The sequence below is a fragment of the Wyeomyia smithii genome, chromosome 3 (genome assembly GCF_029784165.1).
Source record: "Wyeomyia smithii strain HCP4-BCI-WySm-NY-G18 chromosome 3, ASM2978416v1, whole genome shotgun sequence".
NCBI classification, from domain to species: domain Eukaryota; kingdom Metazoa; phylum Arthropoda; class Insecta; order Diptera; family Culicidae; genus Wyeomyia; species Wyeomyia smithii.
The window spans coordinates 106,532,960-106,557,076 of NC_073696.1; the positions used below are offsets into that span (position 1 = coordinate 106,532,960).

Here is a 24,117-nt window from a genome sequence, read left to right on the forward strand (position 1 = left end):
GATCCCAGAGATTTTTCGCCTCAGAAAATCTCCCGGTGTCGGCTAGGATTGAATCTAGACCAGTTGGGTTGGTTGTGAAATAATTATTATATTTATCGAAAAAAAAATTGTTCTTTATTATTATCAGGCTGTAATGTATTCCAAGAGCTAAAACGTATGTGCTAATAGATTTTAACATATAATAGATTTTGTATGAGAAAGACCAGATCACACCCCTAGGTGTATTAATTTAGGTTTTTTTTTTTCAAACAATCGGTAAACGGCAAAACTACATTTCCGGAAATGATTCGACCGAAGATCGAGAAAATTACGCTCGCATTTCTACGTAAAACTGCACTTATTTTGAGGAAATTTACGTAAAACACACGGAGGCTTGTCAACTACAAATATCTGCTAATTGATCAACATTTGCATTTCGCAGTAAATCTGCACTTCTAGTATCCCTGCTGTTACATACTGTTTCACCTAGAAATACTCAGAGGACATTCGATTCGCGGTGAAAAAATCGCCAATTCGGCAACTGGGTTTCATATGTCAGAGGTGCCAGATCTCTTCTCAAAGCGCAATGTTGACTAACATTCGACTTGTATAATCGGTGGTGACAGTGAAAGTCCTTAAGAATAGTGAAGTGCTTCGCAAAAACTGTTAAGGTTTTATGTTTAATTTAATACACCTTCACCTATTTTGTTACCTATACACTAGGTTTGTTGAACTCCGAGTGAAAATCACTCACAGCATTCTTAATTCATTCATTAGCAATAGAACAAAAAATCGTATAGAAATAAACACGTTTTTTTTTGTACCTGATTGCAATACCTCCAATGTGGTGTTACCTTTCTTGTTCGTTTGGCTCCAATTTTGACAGTTCGTTTGGCTCACCGCATATCTCTCCCTCTGAGTATCTCTAGTTTCACCATACTCATCGCTACACGAAAGCTTTCTGAGAAAAAATCATCTGTTTTACGTTACTCGAACAATACGCACTACACGAAAATGACGAATTGGAAAACGTTACGTGCAGATGGCGCAGGTAGATGATAGAATTCAAACAAAGATTTACCGGTTTTCGATATCAGGGCTAGTAGCGAACTTGGAGTAAAATAATAGTGACTTTAGTGACTTTTTTCATTAAAATAATGACCGAATAGAGACTCAATAGTGACCAAATAGTGACCAAAAATATACAAAAGAGGGTTTTGAAACTTATTGTTGAACCATAAATGAATTAAATTTTATCTGAAATTTATGTCTTTAGAACATAGGATGTGCAATGATTTGTTCTCGTAGAAAAAAAGTCGAACTAAAATCCGTATCATAATTTCACGTTGAAATGGTTTTAATAACACCTTGTTCAATATATTCGAATACAAGTTTTCGAGTTATAAGCGTTAATGAAAGTACGTGAACGAATGTATGCACTCTCGAATACGCATTGGTGTTTTGGTGGTCTGTCAGTTGTATTTAGTTCTTGATGTGCGATGTAACAAATCCGGAAAGTCGTAGTAAAACGATTTTTGGTCAGTGACTGCCCTTGCACAATATTCAAACATCTCAAATCGTGTGAAGCTAGGCGAGATTTCGTTTATTAAACCATCGAAAAACACGAGGAGACATTCTCTTTGGGGGATCGTTGAATATTCTGTCGGTCACGATCTGCAAGGATGCCGCAATATCTATTTATATCTATTGAATCGGTCCACAATATTTTGGCCGATTCTTTTAGAAAAAGAGGCTCGATAGAGTGAAAATGATACTTTCACAACTCGCTGTTCGCGAGTTCATTGTTTCTGATGAGAAACTATTTGTCCTGGAGTGTGACTGGTTACACAAAACAATCGAATGTGGGCAGCAGCAAGAGACAACATTTCAGAGTTCTAAAGGAGTGTTCCTCGATTGCAGAGTACAGCTTTAGCGATGGTCTCCGGAGCAATTTGCAAGCGAGTAAACTTCCTCTGATTTTCATTTACAAAGACGCCGAATTTAATGCTGTTCATTAAAAATCGGTGGTTTTGGAAAAAAACGTTACCCCGTGTCTTCGAAAACTCTTCAGAGCTAATTACTATATGTTCCAGCAAGACGGTGCATCAGCGCATACTGCGAACTTGACTTAAGGTTGGTATAGGGACAATTCGAGGGACTTTTTGAATAGAAATAAACTGCCGTTAAGTTCACCTGATCTCAACTCAATAAACTTTTTTTTTACAAAATCTCCAACTTGTATAGCGGTTAAAGCGGTTATCCAGAAAATCTGGGATGAAATCTGGGAATCCGTGCCGCCTGTGACAGCTTCGAAAAGCGTTTGGAGTTGGTTAAGCTAACTAAGGGAGGGGTTTTTCAAAATATATTAAAAATAGCATTGTTCGCTCCGAAAATCTGCAAAAACAATACTAAGACTGTTTGTCCCATCAATGATTTTCCCCGCATATTTAACCCACTTGACATTTTCTAATCAAATTCGTCCCAACTAAACACTCGTTTGCTTGATCTGGAGCATGGGACAAATATGCGTAGAACGGGTTATCATTATGGAATTTCGAAATGGTATCTGGTAAACACCGGTGGGTTCGGACGATTGAAAGCAAAATCCTACGAATTGAGACCTAAACACGACTATGCACAATATAAGCTCGAAATTTTTGAATCCACTTCAACCAAGAGGAACAGTTGATTTGAGGCAAGCAAATCAAACTACAAACGTAATTTTACGCACAACACTGATTAGAGACGCGAGTAGCTTGTAGAATAAACCTTTACATTCCTTTGCAGCTCTTAGACAATTCATTCGTAACTATTCTGCAATGTTCACTTCGATGAGAAATTTGAAAGCATTGCCTGGCATGAAACTTCTATGAAGGATAAGTAAACAAAAATGCCTTACAAACCGAACTGTCCAAATATTCTGTAAATGAGAAGCAAGCTTTCTAAAGTACACTAAGGTCGGTTTTTACGCGGTTTTTTCTTACGCGGACCCCGGAATTTACGCGGTTTTTTTACGCGTATTCCGGAATTTACGCGGTTTTTTACGCGGATTCCGGAATTTACGCAGCTTTTTTACGCGGCACGTATCCCCCGCGTAAAAAGCGACTTTAGTGTATGTTGCAATACAACAAAAGTTGATTTATACATTTAAAGCTAAAAAAGTGACTTTAGTGACCATTTTGTCGTAAATTAGTAACTTTAGTGACTTTTTAGCGTAAATAGTGACTTTTTGGTGACTAAGCTCAAAATAGTGACAAAGTCACTAAAAAGTGACTCGCTACTAGCCCTGCGATATGCTCCAGATCTCTTAGCTCTTGATGGTCTACCAGCGCCGCGTACGGTCAGTTTTGACAACAAGAGGCAAACAATGTTCAAAAATTTAAATAATAGTTTTTTAATTATTTTATTATGAAGTATGCCTACAAAAACTACATTTTCGTGAATCACAAATTAAGAGCTTTCGATTGATGTATATATCATCGTTGTCCGATTCATTTGAAGCGAAACCATTTTCAGAGATGGCTTGACTCAGTTTTCTGAAAATTTCTCAGAAATTACTCAACCACAAATTACCACAAATTGGATTTCGAAACCACAAATTAACCACTAAATATTGGTGCTAAAAGAATTAAAAAAAATACTTTGTCAAGCCATCTTGAAACGAGCAAAAATCTGCACACATTTTAAGAAAATCTGCGCAAATATAAGGAGACTCTGACAAAAATCTGCAGAAACCGTGGACAAACTGCAAATATCTGCAAATAAATAAAAATCTGCACACTGACTCCAAAAGTCTGCGTATTGCAGACAAATCTGCACATTTGGTATCCCTGCGTTCTTCAGATAAAACGATTTTCAAGTGGGATATAAGTGTTTTACTCTGTGAATCTTTTTGAAATTGATGGAAAAGGTAAGTCTTTGTCATTTTCGAGCTGTATATTGTCTGGTAAATAGTGTAAATTGTATTTATTCAACAAAAACTGTGCCGTACGGATTTTGATTCTTGTTAATTGCTTGAATTGATATCCGTTCAGCGTGTGTATCATGCATATATTGTTGAACTTTCTTTTTGTTTTCAGCATATTTTAGAAGAAAACAAGTATAAATATACGGCAAACAATTTCGAAGGAGCTGTGACTGAGGTACACAAGAGAAAGTCGTACCGGGAAGCTTCGAGAGGTTCCGGCGTTCCTGTTACTACGATCAGGGGTGCCGCAACGAAACGCTACGAAAATTGCACTATTTCAGCTTTCATAGAAAACCGTGTGAAACTTTAAGAACCAATTGATCCTCAAAATATATTCATTCGTAAATTTAAAGGTAAATTATAAATAAAAGATGTTCATTTTTGTACTTCTATATCTATACGGGTTTCGATTTATTGTTGTATGGACTTTGATCCAGTCTATATCGCGTGTGTGCGGATTTCGATTCAAAAGTGTACGGGTTTTGATTCAGACAAAAAACTGTTTACGGATTTCGATTCAAAACATGTTCTATTTAAACACGTTTTTCTGATTTTTGGAGTGATTTTAATCATTTTGCTTGGAAATAGTGATAAAATATAAGTAGACCTATAAGTAAACATGTCAGTTTAAAGCAATATGTATTTATTGATTTTATATTGACCGTCGAAGATTATCATGTGCTTAGGTGTACGGATTTCGATCCAGCACGGTACCTATATTGGAAGTATTGGGAGGAACCGGAAGTCGCCAACCTAGAATCCAAAATGGGGTCTGTGGTCGATTTCAGCTGCTATGTATCATTCTAGATCCGAAGATACTCATGTTAGAAGGAAATCGGCCATTTTTTGCTGTTTTCCAGAAACCAGAAGTTGCCATCCTGTAATTCATAATGGTGTCTGAGGTCAATTTTTAGCTTCTTGCAACATTCTGGCTCCGGAGATACTCATATTGGGTGGTATTTAGTCACTTTGGGCTGTTTTTCAGAAACCGAAAGTCGACATTTTGAACTTTAAAATTGCCTGTGAAATCAATTTCTGTCATCTGGGCGTAATTCTGGTTCCGAAAACATTCATTTTAAATGGTATTTGGTCATTTCAGGCCGTTCTCCAGAAACCGGAAGTTGCCATCTTACAATTCAAAATGTTGATTGGCTTCAGTGCTTCATTACGGTTCCGGATGTGGCTTCAGTGCATCATTACGGTTCCGGAAATACCTATATTGAGTGGTATTTGGTCGTTTGGAGCTGTTTTTCCAAAACCCGAAGTCGCCATTTTGGATTTTAAAATCATTTGAAGACAATTTCGATCGATTTTAGCTCCTGTGTATCATTTTAGATCCGCATATTATTATATTGGGTGGAAATCGGCCAATTTTGGCTGTTTTCCAGAAACCGGAAGTTGCCATCTTACAATCCAAAATGTTGCCTGAGGTCGATTATGGAACAACTTTCTTACCACTGAAAACATTCACCTGCCAAATATGGTTCTATTTAGCTCTCGAGATGTGCAGAAATTTGTGTTTCATTTGTATGGAACCCCTCCCTTCCAGAAAAGGGAGGGGTGTCGAACCATTATGGACATATTTGTTATCCCCTAAAATATCTACATGCCGAATTCGGGTGCTTAATACGGGAGTCACTTCACGGTAAAATCAGAGTGAAGTGAACAAAATCCTATTACGGGACTCACGTAAGTGAGAAAAACGTCGCAAAGCGACATCTGCCGTAGAATCTGGGTTATTATGAGTGTCATATCAGTGAAGTGAGAACGGAAAAAGCGACGATTTGCGTGGAATTATTTCACGACCATTTTGAACGGTGAAATGATTCCACGAAGATGCATAAGTCTTAGGTGCTTATTACGGGAGTCACTTCACGGTGAAATAAGAGTGAAGTGAGCAAAATTCTATTACGGGACTCACGTAAGTGAGAAAAACGTCGCAAAGTGACATCTGCCGCGGAATCTAGGTTTTTATGGGTGTCATATCAGTGAAGTGAGAACGGAAAAAGCAACGTTTCGCGTGGAATTATTTCATGACCATTTTGAACGGTGAAATGATTCCACGTAGATGCCATAAGTCTTAAAGTTGATTGATTTGTGATCTAATGGTAAATATTGGATTTATTCTTCAGTAACGGAACGAATCAGAATTTGATCCGTGCCTTAAAGCGGTAAAATTTTTATTTTTTTGCCCGATTAAAAAAATGCACCTAGTTCAGGAAATTTTCGTTACCGAAAAAAAACATTTTTTTTGATGCCGAATGTCTTAGAAATGCAGAACACGTCAAGATCCGGTGTTATCTAAAAAAACACAAAAAAAAACACTTTCTGGGACTTAGAGATTTTTGAGCTGGGAAACAATCTCATTTCACTTGTCCTATTCTCAATTTCACTTCACTGTCAATCTCACTCCACTGTCAATCTCACTCCATAGGTCTAAAAAAGTGAAGTGAGCGTGAGAGTGAAATATATTTCACCGTGAAGTGACTCCCGTAATAAGCACCTTAAAGTTGATTGATTTGTGATCTAATGGTGAATATTGGATTTATTCTTCAGTAACGAAACAAATCGGAATTTGATCCGTGCCTTAAAGCGGTAAAATTTTCATTGTTTTGCCCGATGAAAAAAATGCAAACTAGTTCAGGAAATTTTCGTTACTGAAAAAAACATTTTTTTTATGCCGAATGTTTTAGAAATGCAGAACACGTCAAGATCTGGTGTTATCTAAAAAAAACGAAAAAAACGACTTTCTGGGACTTAGAGATTTTTGAGCTGGGAAACAATCTCATTTCACTTGTCCTATTCTCAATTTCACTTCACTGTCAATCTCACTCCACGGAGGTGATTTTTGTCACCTCACTTGAGGTGGAATCGGGAATAGGTCTGAAAAAGTGAAGTGAGCGTGAGAGTGAAATATATTTCACCGTGAAGTGACTCCCGTAATAAGCACCTCGGTTTCATTTGCTTGGTTTGTTCTTGAGTTGTGCAGAAATTTAATTTTCATTTGTATGGGAGCCCCCCTCCCCTTCCAGAAGAGGGAGGGTCTCAAACTATCATAGGAACCTTTATCGGCACCAAAAACCCTTACATACAAATTTTCACGTCGATCGGTTCGGTAGTTTTCGAGCCTATATGGATCAGACAGACAGACAGACCGTACTGCATTTTTATATGTATAGATTACAACATCAATGTGAATATACATTTATTGGATTGAAGCGTTCATGTAAATCTATTTTCACAAATAATAAGTTTGAATGAGAAAGGCTGGGTCTGACCGCTAGGTGGATTAATTTAGGTTTTTTTATGTTCAATTAAAAACTTGGGTTTTTTTATTTCTCCATCAACTTTTTATTAAAAGTACAACGAAACTTTTAATAAAAAGTTGATGGAGAAATAAAAAACCCAAATTTTTCATTGAACATTGAGTTTTATAAAAAACACAACATTTTTCAAAACATTTATAAGTTAAAAAAAATTTAACCAAGTGTTTATCAAGATTTGTTTTTTGGTCAAAATATTTTTTTTTTCGATTTTTATTTTATTTATTTTTTTTGTAAAGCTCTATTAATTCCTTAAAATCCGTTCTCAGACAGTTTCCATGTACAATCATTGGTTTTTGAGCCTCAAGGCCTTAAACAAAACCTATCCCAAAATAGTTGATATTCGATCACAGGTCATTTGGCATGGAAACACTCCTTAGATTATATATTGAACGCCTATGGTGCTTTTTTATGAATTTTAGTTATGTATTCGTTACACTGCTAAACCACAGGTTTTGCGCTAGAACTCAAACCGGACAAAAAAGGCAGAATAAAGCCTTTTAACGATTTCTGTGAACTTTGGTGGCCTTAGTAACGACAACTTTTTCAGTTTCAAGTTTTCCCGTAAGCCAACGTAGAAGCGACGAACCCGGCGAGCACTTACTGTGCGGCAGTAGCGCGGCCAAGAAGGGGAGGATATAGGGTTCAACCACCCCCTTCCCCAAGAGCATTTTTTGAATGTTAGCATTCTGCATTCCAGTGCAGTAGGGTTAAAACGCTTCGTCTCATCGAAAAAAGTCCCCATGCAACATTTCGCCTTAACCGTTATGTACTCGGCAGGGTACCCAGGTACCCACCAAAATGAAATGCTTCTTACTTCTTTAATTCTTGACCGATTTTTAATCTTGACCCATCAAAAGAATGGAAAATTTGTCTATTTTTAGTATACGAGACCTAAAGAGCCATTGGTCCCCATATGGTTCCTGCAAATCCGGGTTTCCGGGGCCAGGTTCAAGATGCGAGACAAATCGTAAAGATTGATTCTATTAAAAAAAATCTAAACTCCGGAGACAAACCACTTTCTTTCCCTAATTTTACGCTTGTCCTTCTGTAGCTTCCTATTTCTTTGCTATCGCTATTCGCGGTCGTCGCTGTTTCTCTTGTGGAAAACAAGGTGTCTAGTATCAGCACTTTATTCTGGCGAATGAATGTCGGGAAAATATACTTTTTTAGACTATGAAACAGAAGGTTGCATCAAATGTCTGTATGTGAGAATGGAATTTTGTGACTGCACCTCTTCTAGATAGGAGGCTGCTGCACAATTGAGTTGAATTTTAGCATGGGAACTTTTTGCGAGAAGACAAAACTTTTCAGATCAACTGCTATCAGGTAGCGCGGCTAAAAGGCCATGGCTTCTAATGGCACGTTCCCCTCACATGTGGAGGAATTGTGCCTTTTGTCGACCAATGTTATTAGGAATCTCAGTCATATATTGAACAATGCATTTCAGAAGTTCAAATATCGCTTTTGAATAACATCTTTTGTTGATTATCCGAACTCCCCTGAATTACAGCCATTATAAAATTGTCGTCAGTGGCAAGCAGGTGATTTGTATTTTGCAGTCTATATAAATATTATTAATTGACCCAATCTGCCAACGCAGTCAGATGAACAGCTCGAAAAAATCATTTTAAGTTCAAAGTTCAATTTTGGTTTAAATGGCCTGTAGTGCTCTGTGTTTTCCCGTGCAGACATACATGTATCTATTATTGACAGTTCTTTTTCCGTCCCATCAACAGGGTTCCACATGACGCCTAAACTGAGCAAAATGTTCCCAGAATCCTGCCTGCTGATCGTCGTTGGCGTCATCATCGGAGTGCTGCTGCGATTCGCCACCAACTTGCACGTTTCGCCGCTAACCCCGAACACGTTCTTTTTCTACATGTTGCCACCGATTATCCTCGATGCGGGATATTTTATGCCAAATCGGATGTTTTTCGACAACATCGGCACTATCCTACTAATGGCTGTGATCGGTACAATATTCAATATTGCTACCATAGGTAAGTTATGGCGGGAAAATGTCCACTAGAGTGGATAGCGATGTTTTGACCGACATTATCCTTTCTTTTCTTCTACCTCTTCTTGGCAGGTGTTTCTCTGTGGGCGTGCGGGTTGACTGGTATTTTCGGGGTAGATCTTCCATTTCTACACGTGTTTTTGTTTTCCTCCCTGATCTCGGCCGTCGACCCTGTCGCAGTGCTGGCGGTGTTCGAGGAAATCCACGTCAATGAAGTGCTGTACATAGTCGTGTTTGGTGAATCGTTACTAAACGATGCTGTCACCGTAAGTGTGAAATTATAAATAATGAGATTTAATGGTTGTAGGTGAAGATAGTGCGTGCGAGTGTGTGGGTGCCAGCCATGCAACTGAAGTTTGGCGCCTGCATTATTTTTATTCAGAGTAAAGGGTCACGAGCTCACCGTATTGATAAACACTCTTATTTTTCTCATGCGTCACTGGAATGCAACAGGTTGTAATGTATCACATGTTTGAATCGTACGACGAAATCGGCGCAGATAAAATCGAGGCAATAGACATCATTTCGGGTGCTGCCTCATTCTTTGTGGTTGCCATCGGCGGAACCGTCATCGGTAAGTATTCCGAAAGTGTCGCTTGTTGCATCGTGTGTCATGAAGCGTATCCCTCTTACCGCAGGTGTTATCTGGGGCTTCCTAACCGGCCTCGTCACACGCTTCACCGACCACGTACGAGTCATCGAGCCAATTTTCATCTTCGTAATGGCCTACCTGGCGTATTTGAATGCGGAGATTTTCCATATGAGCGGAATATTGGCGTAAGTATGGGTAATATGAGTAGCGATTGCAATCGGGGCGGGTTTTAGGTTTCATCTCTATACACTACCAAAACTACTCAAAATCCACTTAAAGCGCACAAGCTCAAATCAAAAGTAGTGCGACGTTAAATTGGTAATTTGGAACTATTAAAGAACCGAGAGATAAGTTATAAGATAAGAATAACTATTTTACTATAACACCTTCAAAATATTTTCTTTTTTCCTATTTCCAATAGTTCCTATATCTAATACTTCAAATCTTTTTAGTATCACATTTTGTGGCATCACGATGAAAAACTACGTCGAGCAAAACGTGTCGCACAAATCGCATACCACCATAAAGTATGCGTTGAAAATGCTGTCGTCTTCTTCGGAAACGATCATATTTATGTTCCTGGGTGTGGCCACGATAAACAACCAGCACAACTGGAATACCTGGTTTGTCGTATTGACAATAGTTTTCTGTTCTGTGTTTAGGATTATAGGTGAGTCCTTATCTTTGAATGATATTATTTAACTTAATTTACGAGTTTTATTTTTCTTCACTACAGGAGTTTTAATATTATCTGCGCTGGCTAACCGATTTAGGATACACAAATTATCTAAAGTAGATCAATTCGTTATGTCTTATGGAGGTAAGTCCCATGTGAGGTATTCACTCTTTCTTCTACTGATCACCTTCTTTTTGGTGCAATTTTAGGCCTTCGTGGTGCAGTTGCATTCGCTTTAGTATTACTAGTCTCGAAGGAACACATTCCGCTGCAGCCGATGTTCGTGACCACAACCATAGCAGTGATTTACTTCACAGTATTTCTGCAGGGCATTACGATCAAACCGCTAGTGAGAATTTTGAACGTGAAGCGGTCGAGTAAACGGAAACCAACGATGAACGAGCGAATCCACGAACGGGTGTGTGCCTAATCCGGGGGTCTGAGCAAGACGAAGTAATCAGTGATTATAATTTTTTTTTTACAGTTCATGGATCACACGATGGCAGGTATCGAGGATATTGTGGGTAAAACAGGCAATTACAACATCAGGGATAAGTTTAAACGATTTGACAATAGGTTTATTCGTCCATACCTAATTAAGAACTTACAGGTTAGCGGGAGTTGCATAGATTTGATTCAAGCAAAAAATAACCGGATTCTATTTTCCACTAGGGACCGGAACCGAAAATTTTGGAAACCTACTCCAAACTTACGATGCGTGACGCCATGGATTACATGAGACGAAATCCGTCCACTATTGGCCAAATGTCTGGAACCGAATCGATGAGTGCTCTGTTCCGAAACTACACCGGTGTCTTCGGTGGAAGGTGCGGAGCGTCATTTCTAGGCACATGGTAAAACTTCAATAGATCGATGCATGCCTCCCGAATAATAACAATAACTTACATAGTTTCGTATTTAGCATGGGTGTGGATACCGACAGTCAGGTTTTAGGACAACCTTTGCCAACTAATTCTTATATTTGAGTTCAATTTTCAAAATGGTTTGATTTATTTATTTTATCTTATATCTTTTGTAGTTTTAGGAATTTGAGATCTAAGTTCTGTAGTGCTTTTGTATATTAAACAGCTTTTTTCCAAATCAATTGATGACATTAGTTTTATCAAAGGTTTTAATAACATGCATCAATTTATTGGAAATATTTACCCATCGGTTGTGGTTTTTGCGACTATTTACCTAAAGTTTAGAGCTTGGATTCATTCTAAGAATTTGTTTTACTTTGACAGCCCGAGTTTCTCCAACCTGGAAAACTCCACACGTAATTTGGACATGCAGGAACTGGACTACAATCCGTCGAAGAAGGATTTGACGGATGCCAGAATTCATCACTTACTATCGGTAGAGCTGAAACCGTATCGAAGGGTAAGTTTTCGTCTAGTTCTGCATTTCTGCATGCATAGTAGGTTTCCAAACTGTTGACAGTGCGGTCATTAGTTTTGAGGTATCAACATTTCACAAATTTGTTTTTAGTCGGTTTTAGTGAAGGTTTGCACTTATCGAGAACTTAACGTTGACGTTAGAGATATTTAATTGTTGGGTGTAACAATACTTGTTGTAAAAACTAGGAATTGGTCTCGAATGAGAGAATTTTGTAAGGATTGTTTCTTAACTCACGTGTTAGTAGCTTAAAGCTTGTACAATATTCTTGTAAAGGATCCTGTAAATGTCAAAAAGTGGAAAGTGAACTCCCGCGCTTTAAATCAGAAAGTACGGTGAATGAACGAGAATTCCGCGCTGTAAATTCCATAAGGGATATGACATTTGCGTAATTCCTAATTTCATTGCCGACGGCTTGATGAGTTGGGACTCTCGCTCAAAGTTTGATGGAGAGTTTTGCGTGTTCAAGGAAATGCACCATTGACGGAAGAAACCCAAGCACTGTCGTGGAAAAAGAATTATGGTTTTTTATGCTAAAAATGCGTAAAACGTTACATGTTAGCTCCAGGGCGTTTCTTGTGCCACGACGTGGATGGAAACTTTATTACCAGTGAGACACCGGTGGAAAAAAAAAACATGTGGATCTCTCAAGGACAAATAAGGAGAAGAAAACAGCAACTGGAAAGACCGGCCAATCGGCAAGTTTTTTATCTTTGGTTTGGGTTCGAAAGTGCAAATCTTCAATAAAATTGTATAATTGGAAACCGAACAGTACCCTTAAATGGTTCAAAAAGTTGATCTGACAACTGGGTAATTTACATGCATCATCCAATTCAAAGAATACATCACATCATCAAATTGCTATCACAACCATCGTAAAGTTTTTAGTCATCATACCAATAGAATAAAACATTTAAAACAAGTTTACTTTCTTGATCCGGTAGCTTGATCTGATAATGAATCATAAATAAGTTGCTTCAAAACGTGGTTTGATCATGACGTACAGTATCCAGTAAATCGAATAATTATGTTTCTTTTTTCCCTTCTACATTTTCCCGCAAATCCGCGCGCTGCGAATGAAACCCTCGCTTGAATGCATCTTTACCATCGTCATTCGAATATTATGATCATTCATATAAAAAATGCAAAAAAACGTCTGCGCGCCGAATCGCTTCGTTTATGATTGAATCCGGCTGGCAACTATGCCATCATCATGAATACACAATTCGTTTCACGATTTTCGCTATATCGCGCCTCACCGTCGTTTGCTCACTCGTGAAATCGGCCATCGCTTCGTGCTCACATATTGCTCCATATGTTCCCGCTCATTGTTGCTCGCGTGCGACTTATTCGACTGAAGACGTCAACCAATTTGGTAGGGAGCAATTTTTCGATACTAAGTTTTATGTTTGTTTTCGCCTACTACTAGTTCCAATTAAAATCCAGCAAACGCAACCCGTTAAACGTAACGCTGCGACCCATTGGAAAGTTGTTAATGTTTGACTTTGTAACAAGCACATTAATGGTTGTTATGTTGTGTTGTATTCAGTTGTCATATTTGTATGCATCGGTATCCTAAAATTAGATTTTAAACCTCCACACCATCTTCTAACAAAAAATGTTTTAAAGATTTTTTTCTGGGGTTCATTTGAAATTTGATTTTGAATTCATATACCTAACTAAGGCAATTACAATACTCTTTTCTTGAATTCATTCAACCGAGGTCCTTTGACACTATATAAAGTTATTTTCTATATGAAACGTAACTTCGAAGCAGGGGTAGACGATGTAGATTGAAACGAATTACTCAATGATTTTCTAGAAGTATGCATGTCTGTTAAACAGTCGATTTGATAAACAAATAGCCAATTCAGGTTCAACTTACTCAACTTGTTTCATGATTATTTTGTTTGATTCGTTTCGTTGTGTAAGTTTGATCTTAAAAGTTCTTTTTTATCCAAACCCTATATATTACTGTAAAACTTCGTTCTTGTAGTATGTTATTTTGAATTATTTATTGTTCTAGTGGGATGAAATTCTAGTACACACATTTGAGTAGGATAAGCCGATTCTGGTCGAGTAGCAGAAAACTTTTAAAATTTTTTTATAGCAAGTGGGAAATTGATAGGGAATTCCGGTTTTCGTTTGTATGTTAGTAAAACTTAAATTACACCTTAAAGCAATAAATTAGCGTATTTTTTCTCTATTGCACAAGAAAGTGAATAATATAGTTTGGGTTAAGTTACATTGATTCAATGCTAAATTGCAAATGCATGCCCAAAGTCATCTTGCTTATGTACACCAATAGTTAGCTAAAGTTTCAAACCAACTCACGGCCTACAATCACATCACGCCGTGCTTTTTATGATATGAGAGAAAAAAAAAACACTTTCAGCACAGCTTGATTGAACCATTCAAAATCACAATAAATTTGTACTTTTTTAAACTCCCATATGCATATCTTGGTACATACTGAAAGCAGAATCCGCTAAAAACTGGAGTGAGTAGAGCTATTAGAGCGAATAGTTGAAGCCAATTTTGTTTTGAATCGTTTGACAAACACGTTTCGAATTCGTTTCACACAGATAGATAAATGCTTAATATTTATTGGAAGTGGTTACATGGAGCAGTTGTATAGCCTATATTACTCAGTAATTAGCATAGATTTTTTTTCATTAAACAGTAACAAGTTGATTTTTTATCCAATATTTTTTATTACATTGATACGTTACGAAGTGTACTGACAAAAAATACTGTAAAAACCACAACTTGAAAATTATTTGAAAAAATTGGTAAAATCGATCGGGTAACTTCATATTTTTTCTGTATAACTGAACAAACTTTTTGTTGACTAAAGCATTATTGCATTACTTTATTCTAACAATTATTAAGTCAATGATTTTATTAAGCAATTATAGGGTTTTTGTAGTAGACATACAAAATTCAGTGCTTTCGTAAAAGGGAATATCATATGTGGTATTGTTATCCATCTTGTATAAAATGTTCCCCACCCATAAAACAACTAGTAAATTTATCAAATATACTTCGATTTGTTGGTTGTTAACAGGGACATCGGTGTCCACGTGAATAAATAGATTTATTGATAGCAGTGCATCCGCAATTTCCAAACTGTTCACCTTCATTAGTTGTGATCACATGTTTCGATAATTGCTTCTGCATCGGCGCCACATGTGGCCAATCATTATCGTGATTGATGATAAGCAGTGACATTTAATTATTTTCTCAAGCACCAAGGCTTAACATGTGCCTCTTCAGATGCACATTTCAACGTGGGATTATCAAACCTATTTTTGTGTTACTCGCGTAACGTTTTTCATATCGGTAGTATGAACCGCAATGTCAAATTGGAATAACGTTATTTCATAAACTGATAGAGTGATAAATTGCATGATAATACATAACTAGATATAAAAACGTAGTGGTTTCTTCATGAAAGGATAATAACAGATTCACATATGATTGTTGTTTACCAGTCGAAATCGCCATGAGTGAGATATGACTTAAGTCTATTAGGTGACGTTATTAGGACTCCAATACTTATAATCTAATAGTAGCGAGTATAATAGAGTAACATATTACAATTCACATATTACAAAAACGTTAAAAAATGACTTTTTCAAACAACGCTTTTGTTTTTTTGAGGAAAACTTTTTTCAGTTTGAATGATATGTTTCATGTTTCAAGATAATTCGTTTTCAGTCAATATGCAATACATCATTCTATTCGATGGTTGAATGATTTTTAATAAGGAAACCAATCGTAGCTTTTTGTAACCGTTTTCTTTTAACTTCTCGTGATCTGAGCTACAGTCTCTAATAAGTCTTTCTATCGTTGCAGCACCGAAGACTTAGCTACAGTCGCCATGCAGTGGACGATCGGGATTTATCCACACAGGTAGTTTTTTCATACTATAACCCTCTACGCTATATGTTAAAATTTTTTCTTCGTTTCCAGCAAGTCAACTATAAAATGCAGATGAACATCAGACGCATGATCAGTGAGAAAAAACACCACAAGCGGAGCAAGCGAGTCAAGGTGACCTGCTCTGTACAGCCAGTATCTTAAATTACAAAATCACTAACTTTCACCTACCCTCCCTAGGACGGCAAACAGCAGAACCACGTCTCGTTCCCGGAGTTCGCGCAGAACGGATCAGCCAAACAGTTTGCTAACGGTACGAATGATATCGTTATGACTAATGATACAATTACGATTACTAACCACCATCCACCACCACAACCACCATCTAACGATTACAATCGCAAAAAAAGTAAAAGAAAATATTCTCAGAATCTTAGCAAATATCGTAGATTAGAAATAGGTAATGAATCGTCAGAATATTTATTTATGTTCTTCTGCTATTTATCCCTGTCAGTCACAAAAAAACTATTGCTTTTTCCCACTAGGTCGGTAGATTTTTTTTCTAAATTTCAAAGTAAAACCGAAATTTTTTTTTGCGTATCTAAAAAGTATAAAAGAAAAGGGTTACCATTTTAACAGAGTTAAGAAATTACAATTTAGTATAGTTAAATGGTAATTATTTTCATCCGTATTTATACTCTCCTGCTAGATTAGAATATTTCGTTTTATCTGCTAAATACCTTTCACTATCTCACTAGTTTTCGGTGTTTATCTACTTTAAATCAAATGTTCACTTTAATTATCATCCGATAAAATTAAAAAAAAACCTAAATTTTTAATTCAGTGTTGCATGCATGTGACGAAGCAACTTATATCTGTAAAAATAATGCAAATTTCTTTCTTGTATCTTTCTGCCCCGTCTAATTTTTTTACCTAATCTTATTTATATAGTATAGGCTAACGAGGTTCTCCATTGTAAGATGAAGGCTTCTTAGAATTCGTGTTAGACTGTAGAACAGCCAAAAAAATCACAAAACAAATTTGTTTTCATTGAGATCGGCACCTTCCCCTGTGTTTGTGTGAGTTTTACTAGGATTCGCGATATTCCCTCGAACTTTCTAACCGCCCTGGTCGGTATATGTAACGAACACTGTATTGCACCATGCTCTTGTTATGTTTATACACAGCAACTGCCGAAACAATCTATAAACATTTTTCGTTTACTTTTTTTGTGATCCAATCTACTTCACGCCCAGCTCGTACGTACGCCGCCCATTTCGTCATCAATCTTGCTGCTCCAAAATGAGAACAAATTGTTGAGTGTAAACAAATCTCTCAACCGTCTAAAACTGATTATTAAATCTGTAACTATTAAACCGCAGTAGAGCGAGAGTGAATTCAAACTGCCAAACACAATCAAAATTAACTGGTCCTTTCGACATTACAGATTATATTAACGAAGTTCTGCACGAGGACAACGAGGACGAAGACAAGATTGCAACTGCTGGGGGCGACGATTGGGACGGCGGTGGTTTAACATTTACCGCAAAATCTTCGCGTAAGTACCATTTGGATAGTCATCAGAAAGAAAAGCTGTTGAGTGTAATGTTCATACATACTTGTGTTTGCCCCCAACATTTCTGTCTTTCGACTTACTCATTGCCTATCGGTATCATTATGTAACCCTATTGTGACTAAAAACTTTCTCTATATCACTTCAATGTTGTGTTATGTATTGGTAGTTCCTCATACTATAAGTTATGTTAAGTACAGGTTCAACATTAAAAATTATCGAAACCTAAATTGGCATAGGTGTCCGAGTAGCGACTGTAGTTAAGCATTTTTATGAACTCACAACTTGCCAGGTCTAAAATACTACGACGAGGTTGGCGGTATACTGAACCATTTTTTGTTCTGGATAATACTATTTCCATTCACTGTTCACCTCATTACTATCCATAGGTAAACAAAACTTATTGCATTTTGGTTTTTATTTTTAATTTATAGATTCTACCCAAATTTTGCCATGGATTTGTCTATATGAACTTTTTCCAGTCTTATTAATAAAACTCAAAATTATGACTCCATAAAGTAATTGCTGGAAATTGAAAGTTAATTTATTCGAAAAACTTTGTTGAATCTATTTTGCAATAATGTTGTGAAGATATACGCAAGTTGATGTCTAAGCCTTTGTGTAAAAGTAATTCAGCTATGCAGATTTGCGAAAAGAGAATTAAATTTTAATCGGAATGTTCTGTTCGATTTTTACTATTCAACAGGTAATTGGAAGCATCGTTTCGAAACTGTTGAAGAATAACAAGAAAATTAAAAAAAAATGTAGCAACATATTTTATTATTTTAACAACTTTCAGGAGCGTTCTAGAATTGACTGTTTTAATTGTGATTAAAACATTCGTTAAACTGATTTTTATCTTCTGCATGGATATCGACATTTGTTTCAGAACCTTAAAAAATCTTAGAATAGATTGATTGGAACTACAATTTTGGCAATATTGACAGTCGATTATATTTGCGTCAATCAAACTGCCACTAAAAGAGTGTGTCTAGGTTTTAAGCAAACTAGCTTTATCAAAATTCAATTAAGAAATAGGGTGTATAAAGTTTCGTTGGACGGCTGAACAATGCAATGAAATATTTTTCTAGTTTTCGTAAAATATGTTGCCAGATTTTTTGTTCCATGACAAAACTCAAAAAACGATGTTGTTACCTTCATTGCGGCATCACGCACAGATAAAAGAATCTCGGTCATCATCGTGGCGACCAATTCTGTATTAGAAAACATAATATTCTCGCGCTCTAGGTACTCTAGGCTCTAGGTACCTGGTTTTATTTGGTTCAAATCATAATTTGGATTTGTTACATCAAATTTATCATTGATATTTTACGTTATAAATTTTGAGTTTTCGGTATGCATCGTTATTATATCAACAATCAATAATTAGCTGTATTAAAAAGTTTTTTGCTTATTTATATTTGAAATATTCATACAATGCAATTGTTACTATTTTTATTGGTAAACTGAACTTACCATATCTGATGGCGCTGATGTTTATTGCTTTTTATTTTGTATCCTAACAAGGAAACAAATTCTTAGTAAGATATTAGAAGGAACTAGACATAATCAGAGCGTAAAACAACGGAAGATTGTGTACTTTTATTCTATCCTGAACAGGTTACTTTTTACCTAGACAAAGTTTATATCTAAAGAAACATTGCATTTTTTCACTATCCCATAGTTTCATTATTATGAAATTGTCTCCATTCACTTTAAATCCATCTTTTGTCGTGATTTGTCATCAAAAACATTCCATCGTAATTCATCCCGTGAACCATTGAATCGCAGTTCTGAAAACTTGTACCCGTTTACAATTTCGATTTTCGGTGAATTTTCTTCCACTTTTGGCCACTTTGGGTTGTCCTTCCGATGCGTAGCCGAATCGCTGGCTAGCGTGCGACAAAGAAGCACCAGTGCGACCACTCTTATCAAGGCAACCGGTGAGTGTGGCTCCAGTGGCGGTGATGGCCTGTCGAGCAACGCTGAAACCGCCTGTGCCACCACTAGTAGCAAGAATAACTCGTTGATCGCACAAATCACAAGCCTGCCGGGATTCGATCCGACCAAGGCACGCATTGTCAAGCACGTTACTAGCAAATTCACTTCTTCTTCTTCGAACAATACCATCAGCAACAACAACCAGATTAATACTAACAACATCGGTGGCGGTAATAGCAGTAGCAGTATGGACGCTGCTTTTACCGCCGCATCCGTCCGACCGCCCGAGCGACCGGATCGACTCATTCCGACAGCGGCCGAAACATTCCTTCCCTGGCGGAGGGACAAATCCTATCAGAGTTTCGGTACGTGACCTCGCAGTTGGTCTGTAGACTTCCTTTGATTTCTAATTGTGTTCTTCTTAGATCCCAATGTGGAACTTCATTCTCCAACGCTTACATTTATTTTGATTGTTTAGAATTGTTTTCGAAATTATAGTTGCAACTTTGTTCTCAATCGATTCGGTTTACCAGAGTGCCGTTTTAAATCACCGTTTTCTGCATGCTGTTCACAACCGAGCGCACATGGTGTAAGGAACACATAGGCAAAACACATCCTTTGAAACATTCAAAACATATTTTTGCTTGCATTTAAAAAACTGCGAATTTTCATACCTATATTCAATCTTCTAATTTGGGATTAATTCACTCGAAATATCGGATATTAATAGGTGATTGTTGTAGTGCTCACAAACTTTAATCCAATGTTTTTGTGTTGCACTGGAGTAGATTTTGCATGCCCAATCGATGCGGCTTCTCTGGATTGTTTTTTCGTGATCTGTAGGTGTGTTATCATTGTGGATTAATCCGATCTGTTGTTCGAATCTGTTTCTTTCGTTTATCCTCACCTGACCTAAACTTTTTTACTATTGTTGTAGTTGACGAAAATTCTCAACCACTCAAAAACGATAAACGTTTGTCGAAGGATATGAAGGATGCAGAAGGTGAGTGCGAAATGCATATTATGTAACATCACGTTTCGCTGTAATCACACTCATTATTCAACAGAGAGCCGCGTAACAACCCCCACCGCCATAGAAGCAGTGCTGCCATGGAAGCGGGACGTGGAAGACGATGAAAGTGGTGCTATCAAACAGAACGAATTTCCCTCCTGGGCTTCAAACAAGGAGTATCTAGCGTACAATTCACCAAGTGCAACATTTTTAGGTACGTATGACGGATAGGGACAAAGCCTTTCGAACCCGTAGGTGGGTGTAATGACTCACTCCTGGGAAAGCAATGTGACGAATCTGGTAGGCTAAACTACTGTTCGTTAATTTCCCCCAAAACGAAATCAATCATCTCAAATGTCAGCCCAATCCATTTCTCATTCAACTTTCATGCAACAAAGCTATTAGATTTGATCTTTTCCAACTATTGGCGTGCCTAAGGATATATTATCAATTACGTAGTGATGTAAAGTCTTCATCTATTTCCTAGCATGTACACTTTTTTATGCAATACTTTTCATGACTTTTTCAATATTACTTTCGTCAGATATCTTGTGTTTGGTTACGTCAAGCGACTCACATGATTCAACATTTTTTTACGAAAAGACTTACTTGACACACGATAAACGCAATATATTTTTAAGGTGCATATTTACATTTCGAAAAACAGTTACTACTAATGCAACTACGCCTGCTAAGTTTTGTATAATAATTACCTCAACTATAGTTAGGTATGTGTGAATATAAAAATACTGCACCAAAAAACAAGCGCACATTATCCCATTAGTTATGTTGTTCGATCCAATTTCGTATCACCAACAACTGCATGCATGATGAACTCACCGAAATAAGTTGAGAGATGCAAGACAATCAAAATTTAACCAGTCCTCAGATTTTAGCAAAGTTTCTTCAGCTTAAGCTTTTTCTCTCCACTTGTGTACCTTTGTTGTCTACTAAAATATCTCTGTCGTTTCAATGTTTTTTTAACTGGACCATCGAAAAACGCTCAATATATTGGGGCGCTCGAAGAACTGCTTACATTTCATCATGATTGAAGAGCACTGCACAGGCGAGGTGTGACGTCTCGTTTAGCGCACTGCCGAAAATGTGGTTTGTTTTCCAATTATAGTGTGCAGGATTGAACCCTTTTGGAAGTTTTGGTTTCCATTCGTACACACCTCAAAGGAAAACCGTATATTACACAGTGCAACAATTTTTTTTGCTTTGGTTACTATGTATGATTTTTTGATGAAGTTTGATGTGAAAATAAATTTCCTCGAGGTTGAACATATTTCAACTTAAGGGGCAACAATGGCACCATTTTGAATTTTTGAGAAATCGGAAATTTTCGATGTTTTTTCAATGCCATTTTGTTTTAAGACCAAATATCAAAATTCTGAGAGTTTGTCCACATATTAGCATCTTCTTACCCATCTTAAAAAAATAGACTTAAATTGGACAAAAATTGAGCTCGAAACGATGATTCTACGAAACCGGATTTGGCATGCGTTTAGTATATTTCACAAAGCAAAATAATATCGAGTATGTCTGAGCATTAATGATAATGCGATAATTATTGTAGAGGAATTGGGGCAAAATTGACATGTTGCTGACATTTTACGTGGTTCAGACACCTACTTATCGATTCCTGAGACTTTTTCTACTCAATATACGACATAAACCCAGTTGGTCTCGAGGTACGATGCTGGCCTATCAAGCCAGTCGTCGTATGTTCGAGTCTCGGCTCGGGAGAGACTGTTTGTGTCAGTAGCGCTAGCCCCGCAATCGTCCTGTACACTAAACAGTCGGCTGCGAAGTCTGTGTATAAATAAACAGAAGGTCAAGTTCCGAATCGGAATGTAGAACCAATTCTTTGCTTTTTTTCACGACATAATGTTACTACCACTTTTAGGTATTAGCGCATTATCATTAATGCTCAGACATACTCGATATTATTTTGCTTTGTGAAATATCCTAAATCCATGCCAAAACCGTTTTCGCGGAAGCACCGTTTTGAGCTCAGTTTTTGTCCGATTAAAGATCTGTTTTTTTTTTAAAGATGGGTAAGAAGACACCAACATGTGGACGAACTCTTAGAATTTCAATATTTGGCTTTAAAACAAAATGACGTCGAAAAAACATCGAAAAGCTCCAATTTCTCAAAAATTCAAAATGGCGCCGTTGTTGCACCTTAAGTTGAAATATGTTCAATCTCTGGAGAAATTTAGTTTTGCATCAAAATACACAAAAAAATATGCATAGAAACCAAGGCAGAAAAAAGTCAATTTTTGTTGCACTGTGTTATTGGTAGTAGTGTTTGTGCATGGTTTTGAAACCACTCGATGGTGCTAGCTCCGCTTTATCACACTTGAGTCTCCTTTCGAGAATTGAGCAATGTGTGCTTTTTTTCGATAAACTTATTCCCTATGATCGATGGTTGAACCTGCGTTTTCACATTTTTATTTTTTGTACCAAATAAAAAAACTTTGTAACTTTGCAGACTGTATGCGTTGAGAAATAGTATCATTGAAAGAAGTAAAACATTGCAATTGCAAACAAGGCCTTCGTAAGAAGGTATGGCCAGTACTTTCTAATTCAATTCCTAGGGCGCACAATACACAATAATAATTAGGTTACAACATTCTAGTATTCTTCAAAACTACCAGCATTTTTTCGAAGTAATGATCAAGTAATAAACTGTTACTAATTATGTTCAACCATCGATCAATGAAAGGTTGCTCCAAATAGCCGTATTTGTTACTGGCTTTTCTCTATTCTCCTTCCCTTCATATCTGCCTGTCGAATACATCCGCTCAAATTCACCCCAGTGCTCCCCACCACCGTGAGTCTTTCGGAATCCACCCTTAATTTTATTAATTTGCATACGCCGCATTAGCTCGCACCTAACAGCATTTTTATCCATTATCCGCGACTGTCCCCGTCATCCTACCAACTTTCATTTAGGTGGCCTAACACAACCTAAACAGGCTAAGTCCGTAATAGGTCTGTTCCGGCGGGAGAGTTCCGGTTCCGGTGGTATCGTGATCGGCGGGGTAACGGATTCCGAGACATCGACCCCTGTCATGGCGACGACGCCGATCGGTCGCGTCAAAAAGGATAAACGATCGGCCTCGATCGCGGGCTACATCACATTCGATGGCAGCTCCGGGGACGCCAACGGTGATCCGCTGGGCGTTTCAAAGGCTGCCGCAGCCGTACCGCATGCCAATGCTTTTCCGGTAACCGCCAGCCACAGACGTAACAACAGACGTGGCTCGATGCTGGAGCTTAGCGGGTAAGTACTGTTGCCTGAATGTCCGCGGATTTTCTCTCCTGAAATTTTATGTTTGAATATGTGTAAATTATTGGCTCCTGGTAGAATCTTATTAAATTATCAAATATCAAAACCGTTCTCAAGCAAAAGCGGAGGAAGTTCATGTTCCTTCACTATTGGTAGAAGAATGACTTTGCTTTAAGCCCCAAAGCATATAGATAAATTTAACTAGATGTTGATGTGTTTTTGCATGTTTTGTATCTAAATGTATATGTGTGTATGTTTTGTGGTGTATCAGTTGGTTTTATTGATGTTCTAGTTGTTAAGAGAAACATAGGACTAACGCACATGGTGATTCTATCAATACTTCCGATACGTGGGTGATAGTATTTTAAATGCTTAGCAATAAAGTAAAATGATCTTACTCAGGACAGCACACGACACTATTCAGATTACTATTTACACTCAGACGGAATCACTTTT

The 24,117-nt window shown here is 37.3% G+C and overlaps 1 protein-coding gene across 28 annotated transcripts in view; it reads left to right on the plus strand.

Annotated features, from left to right (window-relative positions):
- The window catches only part of LOC129732294 (sodium/hydrogen exchanger 3), a 92,155-nt gene that overhangs the window by 52,943 nt on the left and 15,095 nt on the right, over positions 1-24,117 (plus strand). For 10 of the 28 annotated variants that reach the window (XR_008729224.1, XR_008729225.1, XM_055693048.1 and 7 more), the window contains 20 exons: positions 9,009-9,272; positions 9,362-9,555; positions 9,743-9,863; positions 9,928-10,066; positions 10,334-10,551; positions 10,618-10,701; positions 10,767-10,975; positions 11,042-11,167; positions 11,230-11,411; positions 11,805-11,940; positions 13,316-13,330; positions 14,435-14,455; positions 15,814-15,870; positions 15,931-16,011; positions 16,078-16,246; positions 17,285-17,395; positions 19,291-19,716; positions 20,289-20,354; positions 20,419-20,577; positions 23,325-23,655. Coding sequence is in view for 25 of the 28 variants with exons in the window: in XM_055693048.1 (XP_055549023.1) it covers positions 9,009-9,272; positions 9,362-9,555; positions 9,743-9,863; positions 9,928-10,066; positions 10,334-10,551; positions 10,618-10,701; positions 10,767-10,975; positions 11,042-11,167; positions 11,230-11,411; positions 11,805-11,940; positions 13,316-13,330; positions 14,435-14,455; positions 15,814-15,870; positions 15,931-16,011; positions 16,078-16,246; positions 17,285-17,395; positions 19,291-19,716; positions 20,289-20,354; positions 20,419-20,577; positions 23,325-23,655 (3,109 nt within the window). In the remaining 3 variants the exon portion in view is untranslated. Of the gene's footprint in view, positions 1-9,008; positions 9,273-9,361; positions 9,556-9,742; positions 9,864-9,927; positions 10,067-10,333; positions 10,552-10,617; positions 10,702-10,766; positions 10,976-11,041; positions 11,168-11,229; positions 11,412-11,804; positions 11,941-13,315; positions 13,331-14,434; positions 14,456-15,813; positions 15,871-15,930; positions 16,012-16,077; positions 16,247-17,284; positions 17,396-19,290; positions 19,717-20,288; positions 20,355-20,418; positions 20,578-21,389; positions 21,471-23,324; positions 23,656-24,117 lie in introns of those variants that run through there. The other 18 variants (XM_055693072.1, XM_055693055.1, XM_055693071.1 and 15 more) reach the window with 16 other exon arrangements.